The 23,824-nt window shown below is 43.4% G+C and overlaps 1 protein-coding gene across 8 annotated transcripts in view; it reads right to left on the bottom strand.

The window, feature by feature from the left end:
* Positions 1-23,824, bottom strand: part of LOC137375763 (ran-binding protein 17-like) — a 1,067,965-nt gene that overhangs the window by 306,592 nt on the left and 737,549 nt on the right. For all 8 annotated transcript variants that reach the window (XM_068043152.1, XM_068043155.1, XM_068043154.1 and 5 more), the window contains 2 exons: positions 22,410-22,498; positions 13,340-13,447 (listed from right to left, as the gene is read on the bottom strand). In XM_068043152.1, coding sequence (XP_067899253.1) covers positions 13,340-13,447; positions 22,410-22,498 — 197 coding nt within the window. The remainder of the gene's footprint in view (positions 1-13,339; positions 13,448-22,409; positions 22,499-23,824) is intronic.

Below are 23,824 nucleotides of genomic sequence, written 5' to 3'. Positions count from 1 at the left end.
AACTTTTTACCATTCAAGTAATAATCCTTTTTACTGTTACTCCTACCAAAATGAATGACTTCACATTTATTTAAATTATTCCATCTGCCAGACCTTTGCCCACTCACTCAATGTATCTATGTTCCTCTGCAAAGTTTCACAGTCATCTGCACACTTTGCTCTGCCACTCATCTTAGTGTCATCTGCAAACTTTGACACCCTACACGTGGTCCCCAACTCCAAATCATCTATATAAATTGTAAATAATTGTGGTCCCAACACCGATCCCTGAGGCACACCACTAGTGACTGATTGCCAACCAGAATAGCACTCATTTATCCCCACTCTCTGCTTCCTGTTCGTCAACCAATCCTCTATCCATGCTAATACTTTACCCCTAACGCCATGCATCCTTATCTTGTGCGGCACCTTGTCGAAGGACTTTTGGAAATCTAGGTACACCACATCCACTGGGTCCCCATTGTCCACCTTGCTCGTAATGTCATCATAGAATTCCAAAAGATTTGTCAAGCATGACCTGCCCTTCATGAACCCATGCTGCGTTTGCCCAACGGGACAATTTCTGTTGAGATGCCCTGCTATTTCTTCCTTGATAATAGACTCAAGCATCTTCCCCACTACAGAGGTTAAGCTAAGCGGTCTATAATTCCCCATCTTTTGTCTACCTCCCTTTTTAAACAGTGGCGTCACATCTGCTGTTTTCCAATCTGCTGGGACTACCTCAGAGTCCAGCGAATTTTGGAAAATTACCGCCAGTGCACCTGCTATTTCTCCCGCCATCTCTTTTAGTACCCTGGGATGCATTCCATCAGGGCCAGGACACTTATCAATCCTTAGCTCCATTAGCTTGCCCAACACTACCTCTTCTGTAATAATGATTGTTTCCAGGTCCTCACCTATGTTCGTCTCTTTGTCAATTACTGGCATGTTATTAATGTCCTCCACTGTGAAGACCGATACAAAATACCTGTTCAATGCCTCGGCCATTTCATCATATCCCATAACTAAATTCCCCTTCTCATCCTCGAAAGGACCAATGTTTACTTTAGCCACTCTTTTTCGTTTTATATATTTATAGAAACTTTTGCTATCTGTCTTTATATTCTGTGCTATTTTTTTCTCATGTTCTATCTTACTTTTCTTTATAGCTCTTTTTGTGGCTCTCTGTTGACCTTTTAAAGTTTTCCCAATCTTCCAGTTTCATGCTGTTTTTGGCCACTTTGTATGCCTTCTCTTTCAATTTGATAGCCTCCCTTATTTCCTTAGACACCCATGGCAGATTACCCCTTTTCTTCCAGTCCTTCCTTTTCACTGGAATATACTTTTGCTGAGCACTTTGAAAAATTGCTTTGAAAGTCCTCCACTGCTCGTCAACTGTCCCACCATAAAATCTTTGTTTCCAGTCTACTTTAGCCAAGTCCTCCCTCATTCTATTGTAGTCCCCCTTGTTCAAGCGCAGGACCCTGGTATTGGATTTTATCTTCACACTCTCCATCTGTATTCTAAATTCAACCATACTGTGATCACTCCTTCCAAGAGGATCCCTAGCTATGAGGTCATTAATTATTCCTGTCTCATTACACAGTACTAGATCTAGGATAGCTTTCTCCCTCGTCGGTTCCATTACATACTGTTCAAGAAAACTATCACGGATACACTCAACGAACTCCTCCTCAAGGCTACCCTGACTGAGCTGGTTCGACCAATCTACATGTAGATTAAAATCCCCCATGAGAATTGCCGTACCATTTTTACAGACATTAGTTATTTCTTTGTTTATTGCCCGCCCCAATGTGATGTTATTATTTGGTGGCCTATAGACTACGCCTATCAATTACTTTTTCTTCTTAGAGTTTCTAATTTCCACTCAAATGGATTCAACCTCATTCTCCATGGAACCTATATCATCTCTCAGCACCGCCCTGATGTCGTCCTTGAATATCAGAGCTACACCACCTCCCTTACCTTCCTGTCTGTCCTTCCGAATAGTCTGGTACCCCTGGATATTTAACTCCCAGTCGTGACCAACCTGTAACCATGTCTCCGTAATGGCTACCAAGTCATATTTCTTCGCGATGATTTGTGCCGTTAACTCATCAACCTTTTTACGAATGCTACGGGCATTCAGGTAAAGTGCCTTTATGCTAGCTTTCTTACCCTCATGATTTCCAACATCTCTAATAATAACTCCTGAGTTATCCTTCCTTTCTGCCTATTTCATAGTCTGCCTTGAACTTAAACCCTCCTGCACACGTTAACCTGCTGCTTACCTTTTTATTTACCATCATACTCCCTGTCGTTTTCCCTTTCCCTTCCCCCCGACTCACTAGTTTAAAGTCCTAGAGACCACCCTATTTATCCGGTTCGTTAGAACACTGGTTCCAGATCGGTTCAGGTGGAGACCGTCCCATCGGTACAGATCCCCCCGGTTCCAAAACTGATGCCAATGCCCCATGAAATGGAACCCGTCTTTCCCACACCACTCCCTTAGCTCCCTAATATTCTTATCCCGAAGCCAATTTGCACGTGGCTCGGGCAGTAATCCGGAGATTATAACCCTCGAGACCTGTTCCTTAATTTCGTTCCTAGTGCTTTATAATCACCAAACAGGTCCTCCATCCTAGCCTTGCCTATGTTGTTAGTCCCAACATGGACCACAACAACTGGATCCTCCCCCTTCCGCTCCAATATCCTTTCAAGCCGGTCAGAGATGCCCTGCACCCTGGCACCGGGCAGGCAACACACCATGCGGGACTCCCGATCCGGCTTGCAAAGGATACTATCTATCCCCCTAATTATAGAATCCCCTATAACTACCACTTGTCTTTTTGCTCCCCCTCTTGAAGGGCCTTCTGCACCATGGTGCCATGGTCAGTTGGCTCATCCTCCCTGCAGCCCTTTTCCTCATCCACACAGGGAGCAAGTATCTCGTACCTGTTGGATAAGGTCAAAGGCTGAGGCTCCTCCACTCCTGAACTCAGGATCCCCCTACCTGCCTCACTTGCAATCACACCCTGTTGTCCCTGATCACTAACTGAATTTGAATTACTTAATCTACCAGGCGTGACTGCCTCCGGAAACAAAACGTCCAGGTAACTCTCCCCCTCCCGGATGTGCCGCAGTGTTTGAAGCTCAGATTCCAGATCATCAACTCTGAGCTGGAGTTCTTCCAGCAACCAACACTTGCTGCAGATGTGGTCCCTGCCGTTCACAATAGGGTCAGCCAGCTCCCACATCATACAGCTACAGCACATCACCTGCCCAGCCATCTCTACTTAGTTAATTACTTTATTACTTTATATAGTTTTATGTTTTTAGTTTTTAGTTTTAGAGATACAGCACTGAAACAGGCCCTTCGGCCCACCGAGTCTGTGCCGACCATCAACCACCCATTTATACTAATCCTACACTAATCCCATATTCCTATCACATCCCCACCTGTCCCTATATATTTCCCTACCACCTACCGATACTAGGGGCAATTTATAATGGCCAATTAACCTATCAACCTGCAAGTCTTTGGCATGTGGGAGGAAACCGGAGCACCCGGAGGAAACCCACGCAGACACAGGGAGAACTTGCAAACTCCACACAGGCAGTACCCAGAATCGAACCCGGGTCCCTGGAGCTGTGAGGCTGCGGTGCTAACCACTGCGCCACTGTGCCGCCCCATATAAATTTATGAGTTAAATACTTTCTGATATTTCTCTGCTGTGGTCTTTTTCAAATAACCAATTAATAGATAAATCAAAAAAAGAAAGTAAAAAAAGAAAGTAAATTTTTAACCAATCACACGATACAGAAGAAATAAAAAAGCTTACCTTATCAACACACCAGAGTCCTTTTTTTTGGTTAGAGGAGGAGGGCGGGTGGGAGACACGACACGTGTAGTGTCTCGGGTTCATCCACTGCCCAAATATATAGGTTTTTACTTACCCAGCAGTCCCCTGGTCTGCCGAAACAAAAGGTAACTTACTTTAAGCTGAAACTGACCTTCCCAGCTGATAACTCGCTCGCACCATCTCTGCTTCCGAAAAAGCTGCTGCAACAAAAGGTAAGTTATTTTAAACTGCCCAAATATATAGGTTTTTACTTACCCAGCAGTCATGCAGGTGGTGGGAGGCTTGTGTGCAGCCTAAACACCAGTAGGCCTGTTGGGCCAAATGGCCTGTTCCTGTACACGTCTATGTAATTTTCCAGCATGTTAATGCTGGTAAAGAGAGCATTGGCTCAACTCTTTCAAAGCACCATGAGATTTGCCTATGATGTGTGCTCTGCTGCAGCTACCCTGGGAGGTACCACATGCTCCATTGAAAGCCACAGTGGAGACAGCCATTCATCTCTTCCCTCTGAACATTTATTTTCCCACATAACTTGATTTCATCTGTAAGTTTATACTTTCTACTTTTAATAATTTCATTGTCATTTATGGATGAGGACAACAAAGTTCACAGGACTTGTCTCTGGGATGGTTGCAACTACTGCGATATTTCACTGCCCTTACTTTCCTATTACTTAGCCAATTTATTAACCAATTTACTACTTTTTCATTTATTCCAGTAAGTTTTATTTTAGTCAAAAGTCTCTTTTGAGATATCATATCAAACACCTTCGAAAGATCAAGGTATAAAACATCCACTATATTAGCTTTATTCACCAATTCTGCTGCATCCTCAAAGAATTCAATAGCTATGCAACATTTCGGAATCCCTAAAATAAAAGCAAAATACTGCGGATGCTGGAAATCTGAAATAAAAACAAGAAATGCTGGAACCACTCAGCAGGTCTGGCAGCATCTGTGGAAAGAGAAGCAGAGTTAACGTTTCGGGTCAGTGATCCTTCATCGGAACTGACAAATATTAGAAAAGTCACAGGTTATAAGCAAGTGAGGTGGGGGTGGGGTAAGAGATAACAAAGGAGGTCTAGATTGGACCAGGCCACATAGCTGACCAAAAGGTCACGGAGCAAAGGCAAGCAATATGTTAATGATGTGTTGAAAGACAAAGCATTAGTACAGATTAGCTGTTAATACACTGAATATTGAACAGCAGCAAGTGCAAACCTGCAAAAAAACAGTGGGTAAGCAAACTGAACAAACTAAGATGAAATGAACTAAATGCAAAAAAAAAAGATTGTAAAAAATGTAAAAAAAAAGGAAGAAAAAAATAACTAAAAATGAAAGTAAAATGGGGGGCTGTCATGCTCTGAAATTATTGAACTCAATGTTCAATGCCTTTGCTCCGTGACCTTTCGGTCAGCTATGTGGCCTGGTCCAATCTAGACCTCCTTTGTTATCTCTTGCCCCACCCCCACCTCACTTGCTTATAACCTGTGACTTTTCTAATATTTGTCAGTTCCGATGAAGGGTCACTGACCTGAAACGTTAACTCTGCTTCTCTTTCCACAGATGCTGCCAGACCTGCTGAGTGGTTCCAGCATTTCTTGTTTTTATTTCGGAATCCCTTGTTGATTTGCGATTATTGTGTTGACTCTGCCAAATGCATTTCAATTGCTCCTTTTAAAACACATATCACAGGCTTTCTCTTACCAGAGATGTCCATCCTGAAGCAGTCCATGTCCATATGCAGCAAGACCTGGACAACATTTATGCTTGGGCTGATAAGTGGCAAGTAAAATACGAGACACACACACACCTCATGCCACTAGATGTTCCCAGAATTCTCTGCAAAGTTTGTACCTGCAACGTTTACCAGTCATATTGTTGAAAAAATCTATTTCTCAGATCCCTTTGTTAAAGATCTTGATTCTTGGAGCTTGTGTGAACACTTGTAATGACCGAGGTAAAACACATGCACACCCTAATTTAACAACCAAACTTTCAGATGTATGGAAGATTTCTCCCCACCTAAATGTTCTCCATCCCTCTTGGGGGGAACTGGCTTTTGCGTGTGTATCGCTCTCTTGTACCTCACCCAAATGGCCGCTCTTTATATGTGAGCTTAGAGAGTGAGTCAGCAGGTTTATTTTTCAAATGTGGAGGGCTCTCCACAGCTAAGCTAGATCCCGATCCCACCTGATGAGATCACTTTCTCATCTGATGTCCATGCAGACACCCTTTCTCGCAAGGGTCAGTGGGACTGCCATCAGGAATGGGAATAAAGGAAATGAAAGCAAAATACTGCAGATGCCGGAAATCTGAAATATAAACAAGAAATGCTGGAAATACTCAGCAGGTCTGGCAGCATCTGTGGAAACAGAAGCAGAGTTAACGTTTCAGGCCAGTGACCTTTCATCAGAACTGGCAAAGTTTAGAAGGTTTTAAGCGAATAAAGTGGGGGTGGGGCAAGAGATAACAAAAGGGAAGGTGTTGATAGGACAGGGTCACAGAGAATAACTGACAAGAAGGTCATGGAGCAAAGGCAAACGGTATGTTAATGACGTGCTGAAAGATAAAGTGTTAGTGCAGAGAGGGTGTTAATGGACAGAAAAATGAACAGCCCTGTCCCAAAACAGAAACATGAAAAAAACAGTGGGCAGGCACGTGGTAAAAAAAAAAATGATGGAACAAACTAAAATAAATTTAAAATAAAAAAGGAAAAATAACTACAAATAAAAAGGGGGGCCCGTCATGCTCTGAAATTACTGAACTCAATGTTCAATCCGGCAGGCTATAGTGTGCCTAATCGGTAAAGGAGATGCTGTTCCTCGAGCTTGCATTGATGTTCACTGGAACACTGCAGCAAGCTCAGGACAGATATGCGGGCACGACAGCAGGGGAGTATGTTGAAATGGCAAGCAACCAGAAGCTCGGGGTCATGCCTTCGGACTGAGCGGAAGTGTTCCGCAAAGTGGTCACACAATCTGCAGTTGGTCTCCACAATGTAGAGGAGACCACATTGTGAGCAGCGAATACAGTATACTATATTGAAAGAAGTACAAGTAAATCACTGCTTCACCTGAAAGGAGTGTTTGGGGCCTAGGATAGTGAGGAGAGAGGAGGTAAAAGGGCAGGTATGACACCTCCTGCGATTGCATGCGAAGGTGCCGTGGGAAGGGGATGAGGTGGTGGGGGTAATGGAGGAGTGGACCAGGGTGTTGCGGAGGGAATGATCCCTTTGGAATGCTGACAGGGGAGGGGAGGGGAAGATGCGTTTGGTAGTGGCATCACGCTGGAGGTTGCGGAAATGGTAGAGGATGATCCTTTGGATGTAGAGGCTGGTGGGGTGGAAAATGAGGACAAGGGGAATCCTGTTGCGGTTCAGGGAGGGACGGGAAGAGTAGAGGTGCGGGAAGTGGGCCCGACACGGTTGAGGGCCCTGTCAATCACAGTGGGGGGGAATCCTCGGTTCAGGAAAAAGGAAGACATATCAGAAGTGCTGTCGTGGAAGGTTGCATCATCAAAGCAGATGCGTCGGAGACAGAGAAACTGGGAGAATGGAATGGAGCCCTTACAGGAGGCAGGGTGTAAAGAAGTGTAGTCGAGATAGCTGTGGGAGTCGGTGGGCTTATAATGAATATTAGTAGACAGCCTATCCCCAGAGATGGAGACAGAGAAGTCAAGGAAGGGAAGGGAAGTGTCAGAGATGGATCATGTAAAGGTGAGAGAAGGGTGGAAATTGGAAGCAAAGTTGTTGAAGTTTTCCAGTTCGAGGCGGGAGCAGGAAATGGTACCGATACAGTCATCAATGTACCGGAAAAAGAGTTGATGGAGGGGGCCTGAGTAGGATGGGAACAAGGAATGTTCGACATAGCCCATAAAAGGACAGGCATAACTAGAATCCATGCAGGTACCCACAGCAACACATTTTACTTGAAGGAAGTGAATGGAGTTGAAGGAGAAGTTGTTCAATGTGAGAACAAGTTCAGCCAGGTGGAGGAGGGTGGTGGTGGATGGGGACTGGTTGGACCTCTGTTCAAGGAAGAAGCGGAGAGCCCTCAAACCATCCTGGTGGGGGAGGGAGTTGTAGAGAGATTGGACGTCCATAGTGAAGAGGAGGAAGCAGAATGGGAATCCTAGTTGAATCTTGCCCTCTCCCTAGTCGAGGGGCCCCTGGGCCAATTATAATACTACAACAACCTGCTCTCAGCTAGCTCAGTACAGATCAGGAATTGAACTCGGGACTTTCCGAGATTGTGTGCCTTGGAGCTACAATGGACAGTGCACTTCCCCTTGTGGATTGCAAAATGAGTTGGAAAGGCTGTTGTTACACCAATGTGTTTTGTTGAATGATAATTTTTTTTGGACCCCCGGTTGGAGATCTGAATATGTTTTTTTTTAAAAGACATGTTTTTAAAGACATTTTAAAAAGACAAGCGACCAGCAAAGTCATCCTTTCAACTTAAGATGATCACCTAGTTTGCAACACTATCCTACATTGTAAAGGACTGGGAGGAGAGAGACGAAATGTCTGCTAATATCCCAGCAAGAATCAAGACCCAGGAAGTTTAAAGGAACGATCTGTTCTCGCAGCAAGAAGAAACACTGCTAAATGCTATGTTTGAATCACTGAGTGACTATCACATGACAAGCCCCCCCACCCCCCCCCCATCATCTGTGGTATTAAGCTGTTTTTTTCTCTGCAACAGGGAAGAAACAACTGGACTCTGACCTGAGAAGACCCTAAGTGTGGGTCCCTCTCCCTCTCTCTCTCCAGTCCAGCTTGAAACTTTCAAATCTGTTTGTTGACTGATCACCTTTTCATATTCCGGCTACAATTAGAAACCCTGTTGGAGGAAATCATCTGCCTCACTATTGCCACAAGACTCACCGAACCAGTCATCTACCTCTTCAAACTAAAAGCCTCAGGACCACTGAATTCAGCTAGAAGCCAGCCGAATCACCAAACTTCACAGACTGTATACTTTTGTTTATGGATTCTAACTCAACCAATCTACCTTTCCCCACTCTGTAACCTATTTGTGTGCGTGTAAACCTCTAGTGTGTGTGTGAGTGAATGTTGGCGCGTTATTTATTATTTTATTAGTTCACTTTTGGTACAACAAAGTTAACCTCTTTCTTTGTTAACTCAAATAAATGTGTCTGATTCGTTCTTGTTTTGATCATAGCAAGTAAATAATCAAACACCTACTGAACTGGCCAGCACATCCACTTTAAAAAAAGAATTAAACCTGTTGTAGTCAAACAAGAGGCGGGAAAAGAGGGATGCCCTTCAACCCCTTCTTCCTTGACCGTAACACTGTATGATCAGTACTGGAAGATTAGGGTGAATGTTGCCAGGTTCCCTAACCAGTGCACACAGCCCTCAGGGAAGCATACTTGTAACAGGGAGAGGTTAGGGTATTGTTTTTATGTAAAGTGTTGTTCGGACATGGAGGGAGAGATTTTAACTTTCAACACTGGGCACAGGATTTGCAGTAACAACTTGGTCACCTGTTATTTATTTTATTTATTTAGAGATACAGCACTGAAACAGGCCCTTTGGCCCACTGAGTCTGTGCTGACCAACTTTTAATCCTAATCCTACATTAATTCCATATTCCCTACCACATCCCCACCATTCTCCTACCACCTACCTACACTAGGGGCAATTTACAATGGCCAATTTACCTATCAACCTGCAAGTCTTTGGCTGTGGGAGGAAACCGGAGCACCTGGCAGAAACCCACATGGTCACAGGGAGAACTCACAAACTCCGCACAGGCAGTATCCAGAACTGAACCTGGGTCGCTGCAGCTGTGATGCTAACCACTGTGCCACCCTTTATATGTTCTGCCTAATTGTTTTTTTTATCTCACTGAAGTCAAAATCAAGCAGGGTGTATAACGGGCATCCAGATTGCAACACTGAATTTGTCGTCAAGCGAAATGTACTATTCCACACTCGAAATGTCCTTCTGTAAGTGGTGGTGGCAAAATCTGTTACAGCTTTTAAAAGGGAAAGAGATACATATTTGAAAGAGAGATTTGAAAGTATAGAGAAAGGGACTAATTGGATCTCTCAGAGAGTCGGTACAGACATAATGGGCTGACTGGCCTCCTTCTATGCTTCAAATTCATGGAATCATAGAATTTTAAGACTTAAACAATATGCCACTTACACATATAATTTAATTAGATACATTGAAATCAGGTCCTGGGTTTACTTTGGGATGAAAGATTAATCCCCCGCACTGTCATGTGATCTTTCATTTTACAGCCCTTTCACAGAGGAAGCTGATTAGACTGTACCTGTCTTACAGTACAAGCTTACGAACTCTGTGATATGACCTCTCACTCCACCGTTTCCATGGAAAGCATCAGAGATTTATTCTTTTTAATAACTCTCTTACGTCTTCTATGGAAGCAGTGGATTGAGAGATGAGATGGAAGGGCTGTGGGATCATTGCTACAAGATCAGGGACAATATTACCAGGTGCCCTGAGAAGAAGGTCAAACCCAGGACATTAGTGACAGCCTAATTTTATAACAGGACTGATCTATGCTGCTTTAAGACTGCCACTTGGACTTGGCTGTTGAATTATTACTGTTATTAAGTAGCTTTTTCTAAAGTAATTTGATTCCTACCAATTTTTCTGCACTACTTTCCTCCCCTCCGCTCCATCCTGGGGTACACTCATTGGAATCCTGATCACCTCCAAGGGGCTCCTATTTGTACGTGAACCTCAACAGGATCAGCAGGGAGCACCAGAGTTGAGCTATATTCATAACCCTTCACTTCTAAGCACAGGTCTCTGGGTGATGAACAGAAACAGGGACCTTGGCTGATCTATCCCTGCTTAACACAGGTGCGCACAGGCCAATTGTAGTATCCCTGACTGCAGTCCTCAGCTGAGACCAGCCAGCTCTGGACAGACTGACGACAGAACCTGGGAACATCCTGTCTCTATAACTGAGTTATCAATTGGATAAACTCCCTCTGGCATCAATGCAGTCAGCACAAAGCTACATTTAAAAGCAGATATAACAGAATTTAGTCACTTGTCTGGGGGATAGGGATCCTTAATAAAAAGACGATCAGACTGTTTGAAAATACAGTGCTCTAGTTCTATGTTTCACTGCCAAACTAAATGAAAGAACTTTCATCCTGAACCAAGATACAACCAATTGTCTTATGCATCACATCCATTTTGTCAGTGGCTTTCCCTGATAATTTATGCCACCTCACTCCTTTTCTTACTTGTAACTTCCTACTTTTCAGCTTGTATTCTTTTGTTTTTCAACTCTTTGTCAAACTATCTGCTTCAATTTTGTCAATTCCCCTTGTTGCCTTGAAAGCTTCAAATAGGTCACCCTGAAGTGCCCTTTCTTCCAAATGGGGATCAACGGGATGGCTATCACACCCATCTTCGATGGGTTAGCAGCACACGAGGACTTTCTACCTGCTCTCACCAGCTGGTGGTTAAGAAACTCAAGTCACATTAGGGGCTAAAGGTCTAACAGAATGAGTGGAATTTTCAACTCTTAGTCCCTGATAAAATGGTGGGATCAGTAGCAGGACAGGAACCTGAATGATGAAGGACAGGCTTTGTCAAGGTCTTTAACTGAGCCTTGGCATTATCATCACGTTTCCAGACTCCCTGACCAATCGGGATCATGCAGCTGATCTGTCAAAGGAAGGATTTCTAATTAAAGGAACCTCGGCAGTGATCATATAGGCCCAAATGCACATGAATTTTACAGGCTCCAGCAACCACAAGGAGAGAGGAGATCTTGGAAAGCTGTCTCCGGGTCTCTCACTCTTACCTGGAGGTTCTGCTGCAGAATCTGAGAGACTGCAATGATGTGAGCTCTCCCAAGAACAGGAGGGAGAGGACAGTTTGTCCAACCAAGCAAGTGTGGATGGAAGTGACCGAGGAAGTCAGCAGCAGGAGTGCGCTCCCTCCAATCTGGAGACAGTGTACCGAGAGGATCCAGGACCTCAGGAGGGCGGGAAGGATGAATGGCATAGCACTTTCAGGTGCCAAGACCCACACTCCGACTTTCCCAACATTCTTCTTCACAACACTCCTCAAAACAACACACCTTGCACTGTACTCATTTCCCTCTCTCCAGATACCTTCTGAAATTCCCACATGAGCAGCCAGCACTCATACTCACCTTCAGCTGACTGCCCTCTGCACCCATGTCTCACAGTCACCCTCCACAAATGTTGTCCTTCCCTCCTCGCCACACAAACTCTGTACTTTCTCTCCTTGTAGAAGAGAGAACACAACCTTAGGGAGAGACAGAGTCCCGGGAGGGAGGGCTGATGGCACTTCAGTGACAGGCACCTTGACAGCCATTGGAAATGCGTGCCCCACCTGGCCCACTGGTGAAGGAGGTCTTGTTCCAGGTGGCTGCAGATGTCAGCAATGACTGGCTGTGAAAACCTACGTTATCTGAGGCACTGGTGCTTACACATGTCAAGAGAGCTGATCCTCTGCCCGTCGACCCTGTGCTGGGGGTTTCGCCTCCTTCGATCTGGATCCCTGTGTCCCTCCCCTCTGCCCTGTGCAGAGGCATGTGACTGAGGAGAAGGCAACTAGTGCTGCTGCTGGTGTTGCTCCTGCTGCTGCTCCTTTTGCTCTTCATCAGAGGTGCAAGGTAGAGTTGCATAAGCTGCTTCCATGCCATGGTGAAGACTGGCAGCAGGGAAGTACAGCTGAAGGTTAGTAAAGTGAAAGACAGGTGAAGTAACTTCCGAGAAGTTGGCAATCATCTGTCAAGCAGTGAAAACATTCTCTGAAAAGGAGTACTGTGAGCAGCTGCTTCTCACCAGGCCATGGCTGCAGCTCTTCAGTTTCACTGATCAAAGACTTCCCAGCCTGTCAATCTCACTGTGCACCCAACTGGTTAACTCTGATGAGTTTGGGAGCCTGTTTGCAGTATCTAACTACCTTTCCGACATCTGCACAGGGGTTCCCCGCTGGCGTTCAAACACTCTTGGGTGAAATCCAGAAGAGGGTGGGATGAAATTGGGATCCTCACCCAACATCACCTTTAGGGGATTTAACTCTTAGCATGCACCCAAAGCTCCGCTCCCACCCCACCCCCACCCCCACCAATTTCTCTAATAGTGACTGGGAAAAGCAGGAAATGTGGCTGTTCTGACCTGCTCATTTGTCTTTCAAATCAATCCGGTAACTTTCACCAGCTTAGGACAGCTAAGTCCTTTATGCTTTAGATGGGGGGAGCAAAACATATACTCTGAGCTATGAGGATAATGAGCAAATGAAGAGGAAACTGAAAAACGCTGGAACTCTGAAGTAAAAACAGAAAATGCCGGCAGTGTCTGAAATAGAATGACAGGAGGCATCTCCAGGATCTTTGAGTAAAGGGATCATCCAAAATGTTAACCTTTCTTTCAGATGCATGACTGACTGGGGATTTTCTGTTTTTATTTCAGTGAAAGGTGAATACCCCAAGCATGGTTACTCACCTGTTGTGAACAAGTTCGGCCATCAGTTTCAGGATAGGTGTTGTGCATGACGGCTCGTGGTACCACAGCTCAATGGCACGCTGGAGTATAGAAATGTACCCTGGATATCTGTGGAAGACATGTTAAGGAGCAACCAGGTCCAATACTGACTACCATGTGTTTAAAGTGGACCCCTTCACCAGCGGACTGGAGTGGCATCAAAATCTTGGCTTCATTACTAATTTCTTTGGAGTGTCAGGTATAGTATCTGGAGAAATTAGTATCTTCTTCCTCAACTGTGAAGACTGAAAAACAGTAATTATTCAAAAAGTCTGCCATTTCCTTATTTCACTTGTGATGGTTATTACATTAAAGGTGCTATATAAACACAAATTGCTGTTGTTATTACCCATCTCTGTTCTTAACAGGCCCACATTACCCTTGACTACCCCTTTTCAACAACAGCAACTTATATGTTTATAGTCCCAAGGCACTTCACAGAAGCATTATAAAACAAAATATGACACCAAGCCACAAGAGATATTAGGGCAGATGACCAAAGGTTTGGTCAAAGAGGTAGGTTTTAAGGAGTGTCTTAAAGGTGGAAAGCGAAGTAGAGAGGTGGCAAGGTGTAGGAAGGGTATTCCAGAGCTTGCGGCCTAGGCAAATGTAGGCACAACCACCAATGGTGGAGCGGTTAAAATCAGGGATGCTCAAGAGGTCAGAATTGGATGAGCGCAGATATCCAGCAGGATTGTGGGGCTTACAGAGACAGGGAGTGGCAAGGCCATGGAGAAATCTGAGAATGAAGGTGAGAATTTGAAAAACAAGACAATGCTTGACTGGGAGCCAATGTAGGTCTGCGTGCACAGGGATGATAGGTGAATGGGACCTGATGTGAGTTAAGACACGTGCAGCAGAGTTTTGGATGACCTCAAGTTTACAGAGGATAGAACGTGGGAAACCAGCCAGGAGTGCACTGAAATAGTCAAGACTAGGGGTAACAGAGGCATGAATGAAGGTTTTAGCAGCAGATGAGCTGTGACAGGGGTGGAGTCAAGCAATGTTACACAGGTGGAAATAGGCGGTCTGAGTGATGACACGAAGATGTGATCAGAAGCTCATCTAGGGGTCAAATATAACACCAAGGTTGCAAACAGATTGGTTTAATCTCAGAATGTTGCTAGGGAAAGGGATCAAGCCGGTGGTAAGGGAAGAAAGTTTGGAGTGGAAACCAAAAGCAATAGCTTCAGTCTTCCCAATATTTAATTGAAGCAAGTTTTTGCTCATCCTGTACTGGATGTTGAATTAGCAGTCTGACAATTTAGCAACATTGGAGGAGTTGAGAGAGATAGCGGTGAGGCAGAGCTCGGTGCTGTCAGTGTATATGTGAAAACTAACTCTGTGCTTTTGAACGATGTCGCCAAGGGGCAGCGTGTAGATGAGAAATACGAAGGGTCCCAGGAGAGATCCTTGGGGGACACCAGAGGTATCGATGCAGGGACAGAAAGAGAAGCTATTGCAAGTGATTCGCTGAATACAATTAGATATGCAAAAATGGAACCAGGTGAGAGCAGTCCTACCCAGCTGGACGACAGTGGAGAAGCATTGGAGGAGGATAGAACATAGAACAGTACAGCACAGTACAGGCCCTTCGGCCCACGATGTTGTGCCGAACCTTTAACCTACTGTAGGATCAAACTACTTACATACCCTTCATACTACTATCATCCATGTACATCCAAGAGTCGCTTAAATGTCCCTAATGTATCTGCTTCTACTACCACCGCTGGCAGTGCATTCCACGCACCCACCACTCTCTGTGTAAAGAACCTACCTCTGACATCTCCCCAAAACCTTCCTCCAATCACCTTAAAATTATGCCCCCTGGTGATAGCCCTTTCCACCCTGGGAAAAAGTCTCTGGCTATCCACTCTATCTATGCCTCTCATCATCTTGTACCCCTCTATCAAGTCACCTCTTATCCTTCTTCGCTCCAATGAGAAAAGCCCTAGCTCCCTCAACCTTTCTTCGTAAGACATGCCCTGCAGTCCAGGCAGCATCCTGGTAAATCTCCTCTGCACCCTCTCTAATGTTGTAGTCAAAGGCTGCAGACAGGTTGAGAATGATGAGGAGGGAAGTTTACCTTTATCACAGTCAATAGGATGTCAATTGTGACTTTGGTAAGAACTGTTTCAGTACTGTGGTGGTGCAGGAACCTGATTGCAGGGAAGATGGGCATGAATTTGGAAACATAGAAATATAGAAAATAGGAGCAGGAGTAGGCCATTCGACCCTTCGAGCCTGCTCCGCCATTCCTTATGATTATGGCTGATCATCCAACTCAGTAACCTGTTCCGCTTTTGCCCCATACCCTTTGATCCTTTTAAGCTCAAGAGCTATATCTAAATCCTTCTTGAAAACATACACTGTTTTGGCCTCAACTGCTTTCTGTGGTAGTGAATTTCACAGGCTCACCACTCTCTGGGTGAAGAAATTTCTCCTCATCTTAGTCCTGAAAGGTTTACCCCATATCCTTAGACTATGACCCCTGGTTCTGGACTCCCCCACCATCAGGAACCTCCTTCCTGCATCTGTCCTGTTAGAATTTTAGTTTTCTATGAGATCCCCCCTCACTCTTCTGAACTCCAGCGAATATAATCCTAACCGACTCAATCTCTCCTCATATGTCAGTCCTGCCATCCCAGGAATCAGTCTGGTAAACCTTCGCAGCACTCCCTCTATAGCAAGAACATCCTTCCTCAGATAAGGAGACCAAAACTGCACACAATATTCCATGTGTGGCCTTACCAAGGCCCTGTATAATTGCAGCAAGACATCCCTACTCCTGTACTCGAATCCTCTCGCTATGAAGGCCAACATGTTTAAGGACTCTGGAGAGGAAAGGGAGGTTGGAGATGGGACAGTAGTTTGCAAGGAAGGTGGGGTCAAGAGTTGGTTTTATGAGGAGAGTGTGATGATGGCAGATTTAAAGGAGAGAGGGACAACACCTGAAGAGAGCGAACTGTTAACAATATCGGGGACCAGAAGGAGAAGTTGGGTGGTCAGCAGTTTAGTAGTAATAGGGTTGAGGGAGTAGGAAGTAGGTCTTATGGACAAGATGAGCTCGGAGAGGGAATGTCGAAGGGTATGAGGAAGACTTGTATTAATATTGCAGTGAGCTGGAGAATAGGACTGGACTAGGATGGTTCATATGAAGAAAAACTCAATGGGCCTAAAGAACTCTTTCTGTGCTGTAACGCTCCATGAAGAGAGTGACTGTCAGCAGTTTACACAACCCTGGAGGATATCACTTTACATCCACATGTGGACATTTTTCAACCAAGAATCCCTGAATAGCTGCTGGGAGTGGAAGCTTAAAGGGTTTTAACAGTTATGGAACCAAGGTGGGTAGATGCGATTAAGATACAGATCAGCCATGATCTGGTTGAATGGCTGAATCAGCTCAAGCTTTGAATAGTTTGCTCCTGTTGCTATGCTCCTAAGAGAACCTGGCAGATTTTATCCTACCCTAATGTTGCTGAAACTAGTCATTGCTCTCAGCTGATACTCTGGCTGACATCACCTAATTGATTTGAGCCTGGGATTTTCTGCTCTGTGCCTTAGCGTTACACAGTGTCTCATTTACTGACTTTGCTAATCATGGGAATGCAGATTTTTTTTATATAGAAGCAGTACATTATATGTACAGTGACAGTTGTTCAGTAATGTATTACAAATTATGCAGTAATGATTAAGTTTTGTACCAGTGAGGTATTGCTTATACTCAATTCAGTCTCTGATTTTCTATTAACATAATGAAAATATTTTAAACTTTTCTCCATAAACTTATGTCCTGTGCCGAAAGCACAAAACTATACTGAGTGTGATATAAAATGACACTAAACTAGTAATCTCAGACAAGCTACAGGATCGCTGCTGTAGATAACAGAAGAACATCACACAGGTGCAGTTGGGCCTCTCTTCTGAGGTGAGGGCTGATGTACACTATTGAGCTTACACTGTATCTAACGGTGCTGGGAGTGCTCGATTCAAACACTAGGTCCCTGAAATGGAGCATTCTAATCTCAGCACTGCTATCCCTTACCTTGAGGAACACAAAAAACAAAATGTCCAGCATCAAGTTACAACGAAAAGAGTTCAACAAATGAATAACTGGTTTGTGAAAAAACAAGGGGTTGTGTGACATTAGAAGTGTAAAGGTACTAGAAAATAACAGTCTGTGTTTGAACATCAAAGACTGTAATCTACCCAATCAGATAATGTGAGCATGGGGAAAAAGAGAACTGTTTTTAAAGTGATACGGTGAAAATAGTCAGTCAGGGTGAAAGCAGCCGTCAAAAACCCACCAGTTGATTGATGATCATAGCTGCCACCTAAGTGTCTGGATATTACTATCTTGAAACCACAGGAACTAATAATGTTTTATTCTACATTTTCCATTTAACAAATGACCCTGCTACAGATCTTTTCCACGGGATATTGTACAGAAAACCATTGAGAATTATATTTACATGGGTGCATGCACTGCCCAGTGTTGTACTGGGCCATGCAGACTAGGAAGGTCCTTGGTTCAATCCTTTGTCCATGCTGATTATTGTGGTTACTTATGTGTACATATACACACACACACTTTCTAATGGCATCCGCCATTGGTTAGACTTGTCCCTGCATGCTTGTTTTTTAAAATTTTTTACGTGACAAGTTGTTGAAAGTGCAAGCTGTTAATGTTGCAGTGAGGGAAATAGGGCATCTGGGATCTGAGTGAACAGGACAACCAACAGGGTGTCTCTTGAACAATCAGATTGAAGGACTGCGACATTAACAGCACAAGGACTGAGAAGGAAGAGTAAATTAGAGTGGGTGAATTCAATGTCAAATCAGGTACAGAAAGAGAAGGAAAGAACGATTGGATTAAGAGAGGAAAAAGAGACAGAAAGGAAAAATAAGGGAAAAAAATAAATTTTACATTTTTAAAATCTCCAACAATTGAAGCCTGAAGGAACAGGAGAACAATACAAGAAGGCTTGACTGGCAGTAATTAACACTATCACATAGTTGAAAGGGTAATTAGACTAAAATGGACAAGCCTCGACTTTCTGTGGCGAGTTTAATTTGTATGTACTGCGTAAATATAGCAACATCACACCATTCAACACATTTCAATGGTGAGTCAGACAACGAGGTGCCGTTTTTATGAAGCTTTTGTGACAGCACATTGTCACAGCTGGGACAAGTTTTGGATTTTTGAATTTAACTGTGCATCTGACCCTCACCTGAAGTTGTTGTACTATTTGTGCATAAATATGCGTGAGTGCTTTTAGCCTCAATGTCGTTTTGACAGGAAAATCTGGGCCAGTCTAATCTTCAACCTGTGCAGAATCAAACCTTGGATATGCAGCCCTTTGGCCTGCTCCAGTGTTCCAGTGAACATCTATACAAGCTCGAGGAGCAGCATCTGATCTTTCGATTAGGCACGCCACAGCCTTGCGGATTGAACATTGAGTTCAATAACTTCAGAGCATGACTGGCCTTTTTTGAATATTTTATTTTTTAACCATGTGCCTGCTTTTCATGTAGCTGCTCATTATTCTGCTATTAACACTCGCTCTGGACTAATGCTTTGTCTTTCACCACAAGCATTAACACATGCTTTGCCTTTGTCCCGGACAGCTTTGTTACTTAATCATCCTCTGCCCTATCAAACACTTCCCCTTTGTTCTCTCCCCCACCCCCTCCCCTTCACTTGCTTAAAAGATAATTTTTTTCTAACCTTTGCCAGTTCTGATGAAAGGTCACAGACCTGAAACTTAACTTCGCTGCTTCCTCTACAGATGCTGTAAGACCTGCTGAGTTTTTTTCCAGCACTTTTTGTTTCAGATTTCCAGCATCTGCAGTATTTCGCTTTTATTATATGCAGCCCTTGTTGGGGCTGGCTAGATAGCTCTTTTACTGAAGTATGTGTATATATAGATGGAACTTTCAGCTGGGAAACCATTTAAAAAGGTTTGTCATAACAAGATCTTATCAATATATTAAAAATCCATGTGTGTGCACACGTTCTGTAAGTGTCACACTTCAGATATCAAACTTTAGGATATTATCTGACTCAACATGAACAATATTAGGAGAGATTTGTGTTGTGTGTGTGTGTGTGTGTTTGTGTACGCGCGCAAGTGCGTGCAGCATATAGCCTATCGCTTTGATTTGCTTCATGATATACTGGGCTAAAACTTGCTTCAGCAGTGCATCTAATGGCATGTGTCATTAGTTATTCTTGCCTCTGCAGTCTTCAGCTCAAACACTTTTTTCCCACAAAGTTACTGAAAGTGTGAATTGATAACAACGATGGAAACAGAGCAAGCAATTGTGTATTTCCTCAAACAATGAGATTTGAGGATTGAGAAATAAACAGCACCAACATTTTTCCAGAAAAGGTTGCTCTCTAACTCTGTGAAGTCATGCCATGGCAAAGAACTACACTTGGTACCAACAACCCACATATTGCCCTAAAAACATGGCCCCTTGTTTAAAAGAATAAAGCACAAAATCTATTGTGGTTTTTCTTGAGAGCCAATGGATTAATTTGTTAATTCCTGTTCCCGTTCGTTCACTGTGGAGAAATAGCCATTCAAATTAAGACTGAGAAGGAGGATGGATTAGAATGGATTTTTTCAATGTCAAATCAGATACAGAAAGAGAAATAGAGAGGGAAAGAAAGATTGGATTTAGAGAGAGAAAAAAGAGACAGAAAGGAAAAGTACGTTTTTTTAAAAATTGGATATTTTAAAAATCTTCCTGAAAAATTCAAATGCTGAAGAAATTCTGGTGCTGCTAATTCAGGGAGCCACATCAGCATCAAGCACTTCAAGGCTGTAAACATCAGGGAGTAAATACAAAGTAAAGTTGCTTCTACTACACTACTTCAATTTCCTAATGAGCCACCCTAAGTGTGAGTGAGTGAGCCTGTCAATTAAATGCCAATCACAAGGCTACAGGGAAAGAGTGAGGAGTGGGGTTAATCAGTAGTTCTTTAGAAGAGCAGGCACAGGCATAATAAGCTGAATGGCTTCCTTCTGTACTGTAAAATCCTATGATGTCCATTTGGAGGTTGTTCCATGAATTGGTTCCATGCTCATTAAGAACTGCACTGAGACCTCCCAAAACCACTCTCTGTGAAATCCAACAGCTGGGGAAGATTTTCATCCATCTTCCTGAGTTGGATTCAAATCCCAGAACCCAGATACAAGGGTTAGGATGTAGTCTTACATTTTAAATGACCGGAATCATGCTAGAGCCGACCCTGGCAGGAATAAAACAAACTGTTCTTTCTTACTTTGTCTTTCTGACAGTTTGAAATATTTATATTTCCAATAGAATAGATGAGTCTCATATTGCAGCTTTCTAACAAAACCTCCTTATCTTTCATCAAGACTTAAATTTTGGATAAGGACATAACTGTGTTTCTTCTGTCAACAGAAATTACAGCATGAATTTGCCACAAAACAAAATATGTAAAAATGGACACTGATTTGCTTGTACTTCGATCCTCTCTCTCCCCTTCACCAGATCCGAAGAAAAGTTAATCTTTTGATTAGCTTGACTGAGTTTACCTGCCCCAGTGCTGTTACACAGTCGCGGGGTGAAACAAGAATATCGATTTGCACCTCTAATCCTGCCTCTGGTGCTGGAAAACTTGTTATCTATGACAGTCTTTGTAAAAGGGTAGATTTTAGTCAAATTTCTCCTGCCTCCAAAATAGGCTGTGTGAGCAAAGAGACAGAAGAAATGGATAGGTACAAAAAAAAAAATCGAATCTAGAGAGAAAGAAAATTTAGAATAGGTAGGATAGAATAGCATAGAATCCTACCACTCAGGAGGTCATTCCACCCATCGTACCTATGCTGGCTCTTAGACCCACTCCCCTACTCTTTCCTCATATTAGTTATAGTTAAGGTAACATTAAACGTAAAATAAAATAATCCCTGAAAGAATAGTTGGAAAAAGGGTTGGCAGGCGGGGGTAATATGAGCATAGTTAAGGTGGTCAAACTATTTTTTGTATGTACAACTGTATTTCAGATGTCCTCTATAGTGTTAATGATACAGTAATAAAACTCCGTGGTATGATACTGTAGTGATTATGTTAGTGGACTAAGAATCCAGAGGCCTGGATTAGCAGGTGAGTTCAAATGCCATCATGGCAGTTTGCGAGTTTGAAGTCAGTTTGAAAAATCTGGGAATAAAAAGCTGGTACCACAGTTTTTCTTTTTACTTTCATGTTGAAACAAGTCTAACTGCACTCAATATTGCCATATACTGGTCAAGACAGTCAAGGTGCTCTGCCCCACCGCACCCCCATTCCTCTGCTTTAAATCATTCCCAGGTGACTAGCTTTTCTTTTGCAGGAACATACGCTGATAAGTGCAACACCTCCAGCACTTGTTCAAAACTATAAATGAAGATTAGATTATGCAGTTAATCCTAGTCTGAAGTTTGAAGCACCACATTTTTTGAAGGACAGGAATAAATAGGTCTGGGTGGAATAATGTGGCTTTCTGCTCAGGTAAGAGTCTGCTTTGGGGTAGCTCAGTACTATGCATGGTGACAGTTGATGACTGTTATTCTGCTATTGCTCTGTGTACATGCTTTTCCCACCTTCAAAAAACAAAATTACAGATGGAAGAGGCAATTTTGGCAATACAGTCAGGGTTTCACACAAATAATTAATACACAGTTTAAGGAAAAACAATGTGCACACATCACTTCCTCTTTTTATTGCTTCCCTTCCAGACTACATCTGCTCTCCCATGTCTGCCTCTCTCCTCCCAAAACACTGTTCTGGTACAATTAGGCTACAAAGGCATAGGATCACAGAAGAGGTCAACAGGCCCTGGGGCTACAGGGTAGATGCAGGAGAGGAGACCTGCTGCTAGCATCTGAGAGCAGGGCCTCGGCTGAACTGAAGAATATCCCAGCTAATGCAGTTTCCTCCTTCCCCACAGCGCAAGAGCATTCAGCTAATGGCTCACTTTGTACAACCCTGGCACTGTGACATCTAGCAAGGATACAGCCAGTTGAACAGCATGGTGTAGCTGGCTTTTGTGTTCAGAGCAAAGGCAATCCCTCTGAGGTCCCGTGACAGGCCAATCAACATGCACTGTTGGAGAAAAAAAAGGCAGAGTAATTGATTTTTATGTTATTAGACAGCAGATGGAGATGCAATGAGCCAATAATAGTCAAATCTCAGATTCTTGTCATTCACAGTTAAAGGCATTTTTTTATGATCTCTAAACCTTGATACATAACCAAAGTACAAAAAATTATTGCATAATGTGAACAGGAAATATTGACCTTCATACTTGCACAGTCGATATAATATATCAGTTTTTATTAAAAATAATGAGGATCGTCTGTTCCTTATAGCTTTTGGAGACAAGATCCTCCGTTTTACTGTGCGAGAATGAATTTAATTGGCTTAAACTGGAAGTGCTGTTATACACAGTGCCAAATAACAAAGAAGAAACGTGTATAATGTTGAATAAACTTGTTGTACAAAAAGCACTACATGTACTGTACACCATAAACACATTTAACAGGAGCAAAGTGAATGATCCAACACAGAAAACACTGCTCTTTTACACAGATCACTATGAAAATTAAAGCACCTATTAGCTACTCATAGCTTGTAGTAACAAATAATCCCAATTAGAATGTTAATACAGTGACGCCTTAGAATGAGTTAAATTCTCAACTTTCTCCCCTGCTATCCTGAAGGGACTGACTCCTGGGGTGTCGGCTTCATGGGCATTGGAGATTGGTACCTGAATGGTCATTGTATATATGGCAGTATGGGCAGCATATCTGGTGCCATGCAGACTAAGGCAGACCTGCTTCTGAACAATGTGTGGAATGTTGGCAGTGACTAACTGTGCTGTTACTCTGCCTATCCAGTGTCTACACATTTGCAAATATGTGGTATATCAAAACCAAGGATGTTATGGGAAGCAAGGGATGAAATTGCAGAGCCGCTGGCAATGATCTTTTCATCTTCTCTGCTGACGGGGGTGGTACCAGGTGATTGGAGGGTGGCAAATGTTGTGCCCCTGTTCAAGAAAGGGAATAGGAACAACCCTGGGAATTACAGGCCAGTTAGTCTTACTTCGGTGGTAGGCAAGTTGATGGAAAAGGTGCTGAGGGATAGGATTTCTGAGCATCTGGAAAGACACTGCTTGATTCGGGACAGTCAGCACGGTTTTGTGAGGGGTAGGTCTTGCCTCACAAGCCTGATTGAATTCTTTGAGCAGGTGACCAAGCAAGTGGATGAGGGTAAACCAGTGGATGTGGTGTACATGGATTTTAGTAAGGCATTTGATAAGGTCCCCCATGGTAGACTTATGGAGAAAGTCAGGAGGCATGGGATAGTGGGGAATGTGGCCAGTTGGATTAAGAATTGGCTAACTGATAGAAGGCAGAGAGTGGTCTT

The sequence above is a fragment of the Heterodontus francisci genome, chromosome 12 (assembly GCF_036365525.1).
Source record: "Heterodontus francisci isolate sHetFra1 chromosome 12, sHetFra1.hap1, whole genome shotgun sequence".
Taxonomy (NCBI): domain Eukaryota; kingdom Metazoa; phylum Chordata; class Chondrichthyes; order Heterodontiformes; family Heterodontidae; genus Heterodontus; species Heterodontus francisci.
Note: the sequence above shows the minus strand (reverse complement) of the source record. Positions and strands in the feature narration are given on the sequence as shown.